The following is a 13,909-nucleotide window of genomic DNA, read 5'->3' on the forward strand; positions in this document are numbered from 1 at the left end:
GTACTGAGGGAAAGGTTGAGGAAAAAAGAAAGACTATAACTGTTGACTGTATTCTCTAGTCTGCTACAGTAGTTCTTGATGCCTCTTTAAAATTCAGAAATGTTCATTGTGGAGGGTAATTAAATCATCATATACTTGAAACCTTGCGAACTAGACCAGAGTGTGAATTCTCATGGGTCTAGAACAGCTATTTGAGTCCACCATTTCATAAAAGGGTATTTGAGCTGCTTAAGCATTACCAATTGATCATTTCTTTTAGCTTGCTGCCTGCTTCTCATCTGAGAAAATTATGGAAAGGATTTAGCTTCAGAATAATACCTGATATTTACTGAACACTTATTAAATGTCAAGCTATACTTTTCATCCAACATTTGATTCTCACAACAACCCTTTTAGGACAGTACTTTTATCACCACCATTTTTAAGATAACAGGCACAGGGAGGTTAAATAACCAGTGCAAAGCCACAAGGCTGACAGTTGATAGTATTATGATTTTTAAAAAACAGGCAGTCTCACTCTACAACCCGCTCAGATACTATGCAGAGTCTATATTATTTCAATTATTTTACACATCTGGGACAAGTTTAGACAACTTAGGCAATTTGCCAAAGGTCACTGAGATATTAAATGCCAGATCAATGATTCAAAGGTTATTCGCTTCCTACATCATTTTTTTTTTTTTTTCCTATACTCTTCCTTTACAATTCTCCAGAAGAGGGTAAGTATACTAAGAAATATCTATGACTTTCATCTCTAATTTCTTGACTCATATACCCGTCAGGATACCAATGCTTATAAACAACTTGGCACATATACTGATTTTAATTTTAAAAAAAGATCCATTTGAGGCCATATTAAGATTTAAAAGCCAAGATAATAAATCCTGATGTACTTTGGTAAACCTGAATGAGTGTTATAGATTTATCATTAATACTGACTTATATGGAGGTCTATATTACTTCACACAGGTTTACTCTAGAATAAGCTCTGGGGTTTGACTGTTGGACCTAATTCCTGATGTGAGTATTTAATAAAATATATCCCTTTCTGGAAAGCAAAATGCTACATACTTATTGCGGAAAGCAGCTTGATCCCTTGAGCTACTTACGTTGAAGTAGAAAAGCAATTATACAACTTTCTTTCTAGATCAAAAGTTGAGTGTCTGCGGGCAACCCACATGTAACTGTCTTACCTTTGTGGAATGGACTTCATTATCTTTGCCATTTGTGACATTTTGAAATACAGGCTTCTTTAAATACTTGCTTTTTAATGTCTAAAAAGTATTGGGAACAACTGTCATTCTTGTTTAATCTATTTTTAAAAGGCAACACAAAAATAAACTTTCTCAGTCTCCTCTTATTAAAAACATCCACAAACTTACATGTTATCACCATGTTTGTGGACGCTCACGGGCCACTTAACGATTATGCTGCACAACCTACAAGAACCTACTTTCTTCCATCTGTTTTGGGTTCGCAACATGGTATATGATTTCTGAGATAAGTCTTAGCGAATGCATAATGTTAGCTCCTTTCCTGGCTTAAAATTATGATTTGCATAAGTATCTCAAATCAATTATCATCTTCTTATAGGAACAAAAGTGAATGTCACAAGGAAACATAATGTGGACTAAACAAAAAGCATATAAAATGTACGTATACACTATAGTTTAATTTGCCTTGTTTTCTTCCTTTTAGGCACATCATATTTGCTCCAAGTAGCCACAACAAATATGCTGGAGAATCATTTCCTGGAATCTATGATGCTATCTTTGATATTGAAAATAAAGCCGACTCTCGTTTGGCCTGGAAAGAAGTAAAGAAACATATTTCTATTGCAGCTTTTACAATTCAAGCAGCAGCAGGAACTCTGAAAGAAGTGTTATAGGAAGGTCTCAAGTGGCTAGCCATTAAAGGTGTTGCGGAAAGTCTGAGGATAAAAATTCACCCTTCTGATAACTTACGAAGCCAGGGTGTTCTAAAATCTTTTCGTGTCATGTTTTGATTATAGGCTTTGGTCTTTTCATCTGCAAAGGGTTTTTTTTTGTTTTTTTTTTTTTTTTGCTCTTTAAACGTTAATTATATTAGCAACGTGTTAATCTAATGAAATAAAAAACTCCTGTGTGGCAAAAAGTAAAAGAAAATTCCCTAAATTATAGCAAGGAACGTGAATTCTCAGACATTGCAGGTGTGGGAATGTAAAATGGTTAAACCACTTTTGAAAACAGTTTGGCAGTTTCCTATAAAGTTAAACATATACTTTTACTTTACGACTCCAGAATTCCACTTCTAGGTATTTATTCAAGAGAAGGAAAAACAATGATCACAGGAATACTTGTATGCGTGTTCATTGCAACTTAAAAGTGTAGACAACCCAAATGTCCATCAACAGATGAATGGATAAACTGTGGTATATCCACAAGACTACTTACTACTTAGCAATAAAAATGAAGTAACTTTCAATAAATGCAATATTATTGGCAGACATTGTTGAAGGACAAAAGCCAGACAAAAGCTACATAGAATATGCTTCTATTGAGATGAAATGGCAAACTAACCTGTAGTGTTAGAAATTAGATTAGTGATTGCCTGGGCAAGTGGCAGGTTGGGGAGGATGGCTGCAGAGAAGTATGAGGAAACTTTCTCCAATAGATGAGAATTTTCCGTATCTTGATCTGAGTGGTAAATTGTAAACTTAAAATGTATATATAATTTATTGTAGGAGAATTAAGCCTCGATAAATGTGATTACAAAAAACAAGTCTGGCAAGGAAACCAGAATCATATACCTTCTCTTGTGAAATCACCATGAAGTGTGAATGGTCAGGAAAAAGCCAGTAATATTCATACATTTAATAATTTCAGCTCTATTGAATAAACATATAAGTCTGATGGGTGATGAAAATAGCTACTACAATCTTCACACTCTAACTCCTGTAAAGAATGTATGTCAGAATCTGCAAACTTTTATGCAGATCCCAATGACTCGATTACATGTTAAACTATGATTAAAGCTTCAATAAACTTGGTTGTTCATCTGCTTCACCAAAACGAGTTAAGAATTAAAAATTAGAAGAGCCTTCATAGGCAGGCACAATAACTAAAATAAGAAATGATAGCTCAAAGCTTAACTACAAGGAAAAACTGTTACCCTTGCTCCCAGGCCAACAATACAGTTTAACTTAAAACAGTGGGGGCATTTAGTTTAGGGGCATTTTCTATACATCTCAGTATTACTAGAGGTATTTCACTGATCCCCCAAAATAAAATAAGTTGCAAGTATAGCAATGGTTCTGTCATCAAGGTAACTTTTAAATATGTTCCATTCCTTCTGCTTAAAGAGGCAATACGGCGTGTTATTTATGAAGTATAAATAAATATACACAATTAAGACTTTTGTAAAAGTTTTTCTCAAATCTAGGGAGTTAACTTCACTACCATGCTACAGTACCAAAGTATAACACTTTAACTTTTGCCTTGAAGCATTGTGTTGTAGAAAAAATACTGCATTAAGACCCATGAATCATACTATCTACTACCCAACTGAGTAGATCACTACATATCTCTGGGCATCAGTTCTCTCCAATTCTATCATTTCTAAAGGAGACAAAGCACAAAGGTTTGGAAATCTCTTGGGGGTTCTTCCTACTGGTCGTTTTCCTGAAGACAGATGCGAGCTGCCAAAACAGCATACGTGGTTTGAAATACGAGTTTGGGGTAAAATAGCAATCATTGCGATTTAATTTTTCCTTTAATTCTTAAGTTTTGTTTTTATAATTTTTAATCAATATCTGATTGTTAGCAACAGAACAAGTGATTGTGTGGCATGCACTATAATCAATTCAGGACACTGAACATAGAATATGTGTTATCACATGTTAAACAGGGTATATGTTTGGACTTTTTAAAAAAAATTTTCCCCCTAAGCATTTGAGATCAGCTGAATTAAGCAGCTAATCATTATTCCCCTTTCATCTCATTCCTTGGTCCAAGTCCTGAGAGAGATACTATCTCTCTTAAGAATACTTAGGAAATAATGACAAGGAAATATTTTGCTTGTCATAGTATATTGCCTGTTTTAAGACCTACTTTTAAAATCAAATAAGCCATAAATTATTATTATGCCATACTTTTAATCATTTAACCTAAATGTTCAATCAAAAGTTGTCTAATATAAAAACTAGTAAGCAAAAAGCATGTGAAATGCATGTATATACTTTAACCAAGAAATTCTAAAAATTGGTTTCTATAGAGAAAACTGGACAGAATGACAATGTATGTGACCAACAGTGTTTACTACAGCATTTTTTATCATAGTAAAAAATAGTAAAAAAAAGTCACAAGCTAAATATCAATGGAGAATTGATTATAGTATAAAAATGAACATAAAATGATTATATATACATTTTTCATGTATATGGTAAGTTGTCCACGACTTAACACTGGTTTAAAAAAGTGATAAAACTAAATATATGAATATCAAACAAAATATCAACAGTGCTTGCATTTCGGTGGTAGACTTTTATGTGACTTGTACTGTGTACTGAATTGCTAAAATTTTTTACATCAGAGTATATTCCCTTTTATAAGGGGTAAAATAATAAAAACTACTGTTTTCATTTTGAACAGACAAAAGTACAGAGTTCTGGGATTCAATACAGTTCACAAATAGTAATCCTATTTTATACCCTTGAAATGTATTATTCTGAGGATACAAATAACACTCATTTATATATGCACACATGAGCCATCTTAATATTTCCATTTAGTTCAGAATTTCAAAAATATCAATCGATCCTTGAAAGTACAGAAATGAATTTAGGGTAAAATAGTAACCTTTGAAATAATTACGGTACTGTATTAGATTTCTCTTTTTCTTGTAATTGCTTTTTAACTTTATGAACTCATTGATCTTCTCTTTTTAATAACTTTTATTCATCTACTTTTTCCAATCCCCAATGTGATTAAATTCAGAACAGTATCTTTCAAGTAAACGATGCAAAACTTCCTTTTACATCATCTCACTTCCTTTCCCCCTTCGTATCACAATTATACAATCCTAGCCAGAATGATCTACCTAAATGTCATCATGCTATGTGCTGTGAAAAAATCCTTCAATGGGGACCTCCATTACCGAAATGATGTGGTAGTACTGGTAATGGCTCCCAGGTTCAATAACTAGGAAAAAATGGATCAAATGCAAAATACACTAGAGATATCAAAGAGCTGTGGAAGCACTTAAGACTAGATGTACTAAAAGTCTTTGAGTCTATCTAGCTAGCTGAGACTACCAACTGTTTTTTTTCCTGGGAGCATTTGCCAATTCTAGGCATGGACTAAAGATCAGGCTTGGTGTGGACTAAAGCACTTTACTGGGGAAAATCAGCAGGACTTTTACTGACTGCATGATCTATCATGATGTACTAGAATCTAGAGGAGCCCCAAACCCAATGCTGAGACTACAGCTTAGGGGTTAGGCAAGTAAGTTTTCTGAACAGGCCAATACCACCTCTCAACGCCAGGCTTCTTCATATCCTATTCTTTCTCCCTTCCCCTCTCTTGTATTTATATGGCCACCTCCTGTCCTTTTTTTCCTCCTCAGGACTCTACTATTTATCCTTCACGAAATCCAACCATAAAAGCTACCAAATATGCACCACAGAAACTTTCCACAGGCTTATCTTTGGCATAATTTTTATTGAACAACCTCTTATTTTCTTTGTTGTAGCCTTTCTTGGAAGCGGAGTCTGTTTAATTATCTCCAGCACACAGGAAGTGACCTGGGTGCTGAATAAAACAAAATAATTAAGCAATGGAATTGCTATAATATTAAAGACGCTTACAAACTTTTATCTTATTTTCAATAAAATCTACACATTTTCCATCTATCAACTCAGAACAATTCATTGGGAGGGGAAAAACTACTAAAAAGTCTAACTTCAAATGAACTCAGAATTTCCTGCTAAATCATAAATATGAAAAGCAGACCATCCATGTATGCTAGAGGATCTCTTTCGGAGAAGTGTTCTACAATTTATAACATTTTACAAGTGGTTAAATCCATTAAAACTTCATAAACTTTTAGATTGTCTTTCTCCTGTAATGTGATGGGGCATCTTCCCTCACTTGCTAAAACTGAGAACCCAGCTAGCTTTACATAATTGAAATGAGTGAGTTTGTTTGCCTAATACACTAATACTTGATTTTAATGAATACTCTCACACCCACAAAGTGTCTTATGTTAGCTGCCTTCGTTTGTGGCCTTTTAATAATCCACATCTAAGAATACCGAGATGGAAAAATTGCTCAGAGTCCAGATGATAGTAAGGCTAAGGTTATCTCTAGGGACAAGCATTTAGAACAAACTGCCTGCAAGGGACAAATTTACCGCCATGGGCCTTTTACTTTGACTCAGTCCTACAGCTCCAGAATCCATAACCAATTTCTGTCAACTGCCCATTGGACCTTTAGAGGTTCTTAGTAAGAAAATCAATGGCTCAACTGACTATTGAAAGCACATTATCTTCTCATAGTAATTTAGTCATTTAACTAATATTAGGAAATAAAGGAATAAGCACTAATAATAAGCAAATGGCCGCTTAGATTCTGGGTTTTGTGTGGTGACTTAGGTATCTTCAGCGTCATGCTTAAGAGTGTAAGGACTTTGGAATCAATTTCTAATTTTTAAATTAAATTTCACCATTTGCTATCGATGTAACCCCGGAGGCAAGTTATGCACCTTTCCTTTGCCTACGTTTCTCCATCTGTAAAATACAGGTTATATTGTAAATAATCATGGTGATGTTCTGAAGAGAAAAGCTATCATAAGTGCTTAGCAAAGTGTTTGGCACATTCTAATTATGCAACAACAACAAAAAAAGCTATCATTATATCCACAGCTTCAAGTTACCTCTTATAACTAATACTTCCTAATTCCTGTGGCTAAATTACAAATTTCTGTTCAAGTGAATTAAGTCCTGTGATTAGACACCTACTTTCCCTGAAGGTTTTAAAATTATCTTCAGATTCTGGCTTTGTCTTCCCAATGGCTTTCTGTTCCCTTAAATTTGTTCTCCATCTCTGCCCCCAATTATTCAGCTCTTTCCTACAGATGATTTTAAGTAGCTTTACTGGGGGTATGGTAGAAAGGGGACTTGAAGAAATCTTTAAGGCATCAAAAATAGTCTAAGTTGATCTCTAATATGAACTGAGTAGTCACGGCTCAATTTGTTACTGGAATTCAGCTTTCTTTAGTAGGAAGCCTTTTAAGGTTTTACATAAAATTATAGTGATCCCATTTGTTACTGTCAGCCTAAAAAACCACTTAAAACTTGTGGATTTTCTTGACACAGACAATTTCTACATTTTTCTGTACCTTAAGAACGTATCATGCCTAGTTTTATCAATCATGTTTTATCATTGATACTAACAGAATCAAGGGTCTGTGGTAGATTTATTTTGCTTTTCCCGATCCAGCCTCCAACATTCTGGAAAAAGAATGTTTTCATAAGGGGACCCATTACAGATGGTTTAGGTGGCACACTGAATATTTAGCAGGTGAGCCTAAATACTCCTTTATTGGATTTTCTTATTCCTATGCTTGTGTACTCCAAAGCAGGGATTACCAGTTTTTTCAATGAAAACAAGATGCCCTCAAAGTTCAGAGTGCTATCAATGTTGCATCCTCAAAGTCAGCTAGTGAATTTACATTACTGCCTATTATGATTCTAAATCCTGACAGCCAGACAAGGTCTGTGAGCCTCATATCTTACCAACAGCCTGGAACACTTCATGAGGATTTGTAAACATTCCTTGGACTCAGCAGTCCCTTGTGAAAATCATTTCCTCCAAAACCTGTGTCTATATTCTCTATCTTGTTTAAGCTCTCCCTCCATTCCCAAACCTAGGAATTATCCCACATTTTCATCTAAACCCTAATTCCTTTCAAAATCCTCAATCTCTCTTCTCTTCCTACTGCTTCTGCTGTATTTCATGCCCTCAACTGGTCTGCCTCTACACCAACTCTAATTGTTCCCTTCTATCAAAGCTAAATTTGATGGTGTTTTATTGCATGTTTTATCTAACACAGAGGTAAGAATTACTATTTACAAGCTACATATCACTATCAAATGAAAACTTTTGTGCTTTTTGCAGTAAGGATTCTGAAACTTTTTTGGAGGCTGTTAAGAAAAACTAGAGATCCCAAGAGTCATCAAATCACAAGTAACGAATTGGCTATTATATCCAAAACCATCCAGGCAAAATGACTACATAATTTTATAACTTAACACAACAAAAAATTTGTTCCTAGTTACCAAACACATTAAGAGTTTTCCATGCTATATGCCCATGTTATATAAAGCCTATTCACTCAACTGACAAAAGCAGCACAGAATAGTGGTTAAGAGCATGGAACAACAGAGTCAGGCTACATGACTTTGAAATCTTTATACCACAACACATTAGTTTGAACTCTAGGTAAGCTACTTAACCAATCTCGTAAGTCAGTTTCCTCATCTGTAATATAATAAAAGAATCTACCTAATAGGGTGGTAAGGAAGATTAACAAGTTAATCATAAAAATAAAATCTGAATACATATGAAACTACAAAATGAAATAAGCAAAATGAAGAAAAGCATCAGGGTGTTAAAAAATATTAATACACCAATCTAACCTCTTTAACGAAGGAGGGGAAAGTGCCTCAAGTTCAGGAAGGTTTCCCTTTTCCAGACTCAATCACTAATCTTACTTTTATCAGCAGTCTTTAAAAAGAATTTAAACAGTTAAACAACAGCTCTGCCAAATCAAAAAGGAATGGCAAATTGAATTGACACATAATCTTTAAGCAACATAAAAATGTTTAAGGCTGGAAGTTATATTTCTTTTCAACGGACATTAAAGGTGGCCCACTAAATGGAAAAACTAAGAAAAGTCATATGAGTTTTTAGTGAAAACATGGTCTTCAGAAAAACTGTTCTTAAAGATAGTCTTCACAATGAAGAATTCTGTTAAGTTAAAATCAAACAATATGCAGAAGAAAACCTATGTAAGCCTGGTATTTTTGAGACAGTGCCATATGTATAAAGCCATAGGCATATACATAACTAAAGGCGGCAAGCCATCCAACACCACCAGATTAAGTTGTAAGACACCTGGGCAGTAGGGAAGCAGTCAGGGATAATGAACAACAACAACAAAACCCTATCTATCAAACAATCAAAATAAATGAAACAGAAAAACCTATTAACAAAACCTAAAAACAAGCTGGACTTAATAGCTTGCATTTCAAAACTAAAACCATGGATACTGGCGAAAACAAAGTAAATACCAAACATAAATGCCAGATCAAAATAATTTTCAATAAAAGATGAACAACAAAAAAACCTGTTAATGTTCAAATAGATAATTTAAAAGTACCTGACTGTTAAAAAAAATAATTTACAGAGTACACACCCATATATCCTAAAAGGGACACCAGCCCTCATAAATGAGCTTTTAAGAATTTACTTACTGTGAGTATATACATGACATAAATTTTCAGGCTGAGGAATAACTGATTTAAAAAAAAAATTGGGAGTTTGGAGAGAAGTAGTAACTCAAAGTCCCTTTAAAATATTTGCAAGAACTCTTTAAAGTTTCTCTTCACTTTGATGGTTGAATAATTTTCTGAAGAAAATTCTTAATTAAATCCTTGTAAAAAATATAAATTAGAATAAAGTAAAATCATTACAGTCCTTTGCCAGTATAGTTACACCAAGAAGTTACATCTTCAACCTATAAACATTTGTTGATTCCTAATATCTTGTTTATAAATTACTGGCATAAATTATTACCAAAAAGGACAAGATCTTAAGACCTTGAAGAGTTCCACTAAAAACAGATGGTAAAAATAAAATGTTCTATTTTATTTAATAGTATTATACAAAGGTTAATTTCTTAAGTTTTATAAATGTTCTATGATAACATAAGATTATAACATTAAGAGAAGATTAATATAAGATATAAAGAACTCTTGTATTATATTTTTACCACTTTTCTGTAAACCTAAAACTAGGTCAAAGTAAGAGGTTAAAAAAAGGCTCAGTTTATTAGGACTTTACTTCCTTTATACTAGTAAATATGCTATGAAACAAAAATAGCATTTTAGGTTTCCCATGTTTAGTCAACAAGCATATATATAATACACCTAACTTTGACTGCTTTGCTACAGTAAATTATTTTTAATGCTAAAAGAAAAGCAAATTTCTAGAGAAACAAATCAATAAGCTTTTTTTATTAACTTTTTTGACAAACTAAGAGTAAAACATATGCTACCTAATGATACAACTGTGTCCCTTTAAGTCTAAGATAAATATCATTCAGATTTTTATCTGGACAAGAAATTCAAAGACTCCTTAAGAAAGAAAGAAATGAAATACCATGGTCACTAATGTCACCAGACTAAATATAAAAGCCATATGTGTGTATGTGTGTATATAAAAATCAATGTTTTGATCAATGCAACTAATCTGAGGTTACAATAACTCACTGCTTTAAATAATATTTCAATTACATGTAAAGATTAAGATACTGTTTAGGGGAAAACAGCCTCAGAAAGAAGTATTAACAAAAAGGCCTATTAATCATTACCTTTAATCAAACTAAGTATCAACCTTTCCCCTAACCCATAAAGACTTCATGTCTCTAAATGGTTCCTAAATCATGGAAGATAACTTGAAAAATTTTAAATACATCTCAAGGCATTAGATGCTTATGTACTCCATGTGGGTCCAACTTTTACTGCCCATATTTCTTTTCATGGTAGTGTAATGTCATGAAAGTCTGGTTGCCAGATCTTTTTGTTTTTATTTGTAACAGAGCTAAACCTTTTAACAATTATATTAACTACATCTAAGTTATTTGCTAATGGTAGTAGAATGATATATATGCTTTATTAATGAATACAGTACTTCTACAAATTTTTCTTTATAAGAATTCCATAAATACCAAGGAAAAGAAAAGATTCAAGGGGTTTGGGAAATAAACCCCCTTTAATTTTAAATCTACGTAAGTTTAATTTATTCCCAAACTTTCTAAGTTCTTCCAGAGTTCCGGCCTTCAGAATATTTCCTAATTTTTCTTCTTGAGCTCTGCACTGCCTCAAACATATCCAAACGATCTAATTCTGTGTTACCTATATTTAATATAAATAAAGTACAATATATAATCAACACTGTATCACTAGAATTGTGAAGCTCTTCATGACTTAAAAAAAAAATCCAAAAGAATTAAGCTATTTTATTTAACATGTAATAGTCATAAAGCAACTCTATATATTTAGTTTTCTGATATCCTAATGTATTTCCACAAACCTTTTAAGTCTACAATTTTATATAGTTTTCCATCAGGGAGGCAAGGTATATATAATTTCTTTTTATATTTAACTAAAGGTTTTAGGAGGGCTTAGTCTCTAAATCAGTAACAATCAGTCATAACACCATACAAACACATTTAAATATTTAGGAAAGAGGTTTTTAAGATTATTGCTTAGTCTTATAAAATGGTAAATTGTAACCAAATTGATATCTCTGTATTATTTGTGTTTCCTATACTCTTACATCATACTGCTTGGCAAGTAATGTAAGTTTTGACATAATTTAAAAATTCAAGTAGTTGTAAACAAATTCTAATTTGTTAAACAATTCATATATTCCCCTTTATTTACTATACTACCTCAGAATTAATCCTCCTTAAAAAAGTAATCATCCCACATAGAAAAAAACTGCAGAGCTTCATCTCTTCCTTAAATATTTTCAAGTACTGTAAGAACACAAATCCATGAAAAAACTGACTAAAATTTGATATTTCATCTTGCTTTACTAATTATGGAATAATACGAAGACATAAAAAAAAAGTTCCTTAATATTTCTTTGCTTAACAGAGAAATACAAAGAAATACTGCAATTATGGTTATGGGCTATTTTCCAGCCTCTTCAAGTATAGGACACAACTATGGTTCCTACCAGTAAGGAGAAATGAATATCAATCAATCTTACATAACACAAAAGAAAGATGAGAGGCACAAAAAGACAAACTGACTTTGGCTTTTAAGAACTTAATGTTAACCCTGAAATGCCACATTCAATAACAAACAACAAAAGATTACAGCAGCAAGCCACCACTTCACACAGTATTAAGAATTCTGAAATATGTAATAGCCTTCCTCCCATCTCCCATTCAATCTGTTGTGTCATCTTTTTGTTTTTCCTGCTTTTTAGCTGCAGGCAGTTCAAGGCTTGCCCACTGCATTGGTTCCGCTTTTCTCATATTGATTTCAATCTTTGTTGCAGTCATAGTTACATAACTTCGCTTTACATCAATCACCTGTAACATATCAAAGAGAATTACAGGAAACTTCAGTGGTTTTATTCGTCTCAGAGGAAAACATCAGACTTGCTTATGCCAATAATCTCAAATCCAAGCTTCTAAAGGCTTCTTTTATATCTAGACTTAAACTTTTTGGTAGGATACACTTTTAAGTTATGGATCTATACTTTGCATCAATATTTACTACAGCACTGTCTTTTATTCTACAAAAGATCTAAGTTATCAAAAAAAATTATTATAAATTTGTAATACTTACACCCCATAATTTCACATTTTGATCAAATTCCTTCTCTCCTTCAAATACAATGTGCACATTTAACTGAAAAAGATATACACAGTTAATTGATCAAATTCAAACTGAAGATTTATGGTATCAAACACTGATTATAAAAATAAGACTGACAAAAATGAATTAAGCTATTTTAAGAAACTGCCAATACTGTATTGTTTCATATGAGAAAAGCCGCTGACAAAAAAGAGTAATTGGCTTCAAGTTTCACACTGATAACTAAGTACTATATTACTTGATAAATCTACTACAGTATCTTCAGAATGGTTCAGCAGTAACTCTGTTATGCAGAAATCTTCATTTAAAATAGTTTCATAGATTTAATTTTTTTTAATGGGAGTCATTATAAAATCTTACCCACAAATCAGCTGAGATATAAATAATACTTCAAAATACAGTAACATAAAGAATGATGTATAGAAAATAATTTTTACTCAAAATTTTTAGATGTACTTACCAATGTGCTATTTGCTTCTACTCGACTAAGTTCTGGAAGTGAATTTTTAGCATATACTGAAATGGTAACTTCACCTCCGGTCTGATGCCAGTCATGTCTACATGGAACAACTTTTTTACCCTGTAATATAAGAGAAACTTTGTAAGTTAAAAAAGTGCCACATAATTTCTTAAAAAGAGGAATTTGACCCATCTAACTGAGAAAAAAACTACCATGCACAACTAAGCACTTATCTTTAAGGACAAAAAAATTCTAAATTTCCCAAGAGGCTTAAACAACAAAATATATCATGATACAAAGATTCTTCATAAATTTTATGATTTGAGAACACACTTACTCCTTCCCTTTGTTTTTCTCTTTTAGGACCATTAATATTGATGCACATTTAAAAAGACAACTTAAGAACTCCTACTTAATTTAATCCAATTTTAACATTCTATAACCTACTAAGCACTGTCATCAAAACATTCTTTGAAGACTGAAATGAAAGACATTTGTTTACTGGGATAAATCAGATAACACCTTAACCTCATGCACTAGAAACCTTATTTATTTTCTACAAATCAGAACCTAGGAAAAAAAAATCTGACCAGTTATTACTTTCTTCCCATTTTAATAAAGAACAAATGATTTTTGGATGTTTCTGATTATGAAAATAATCCTTACATACCAGTAGTATACTGCCCTACCAGTATTTTTTTCTTTTATAGAGGCAAATGGTGATTTGTTATATAAACAAGAACAATTTAGTTACATTAATTCAGGAAACTCTGAGACACTACTCTTGTAAACGGTAC

At 32.6% G+C, this 13,909-nt stretch overlaps 2 protein-coding genes across 4 annotated transcripts in view; one reads left to right on the forward strand and one right to left on the reverse strand.

Moving 5' to 3' along the window:
• NAALAD2 (N-acetylated alpha-linked acidic dipeptidase 2) overlaps positions 1 to 3,044 on the forward strand; it is a 56,406-nt gene extending 53,362 nt beyond the window's left edge. The window contains exons 19-20 of one of the 2 annotated variants that reach the window (XM_038005357.2): positions 970 to 1,020; positions 1,699 to 1,805. In XM_038005357.2, coding sequence (XP_037861285.2) covers positions 970 to 985 — 16 coding nt within the window. In that variant the 3' untranslated portion in view covers positions 986 to 1,020; positions 1,699 to 1,805. Of the gene's footprint in view, positions 1 to 969; positions 1,021 to 1,698 lie in introns of both variants that reach the window. The other variant, XM_008020489.3, reaches the window with a different exon arrangement.
• The window catches only part of CHORDC1 (cysteine and histidine rich domain containing 1), a 32,740-nt gene continuing 19,460 nt past the window's right edge, over positions 630 to 13,909 (reverse strand). For both annotated transcript variants that reach the window (XM_073020263.1, XM_008020490.3), the window contains exons 9-11: positions 13,113 to 13,232; positions 12,623 to 12,685; positions 630 to 12,363 (exon numbers count right to left, since the gene is read on the reverse strand). In XM_073020263.1, coding sequence (XP_072876364.1) covers positions 12,217 to 12,363; positions 12,623 to 12,685; positions 13,113 to 13,232 — 330 coding nt within the window. In that variant the 3' untranslated portion in view covers positions 630 to 12,216. The remainder of the gene's footprint in view (positions 12,364 to 12,622; positions 12,686 to 13,112; positions 13,233 to 13,909) is intronic.

Source organism: Chlorocebus sabaeus, chromosome 1 (assembly GCF_047675955.1).
Source record: "Chlorocebus sabaeus isolate Y175 chromosome 1, mChlSab1.0.hap1, whole genome shotgun sequence".
Classification (NCBI taxonomy): Eukaryota; Metazoa; Chordata; class Mammalia; order Primates; family Cercopithecidae; genus Chlorocebus; species Chlorocebus sabaeus.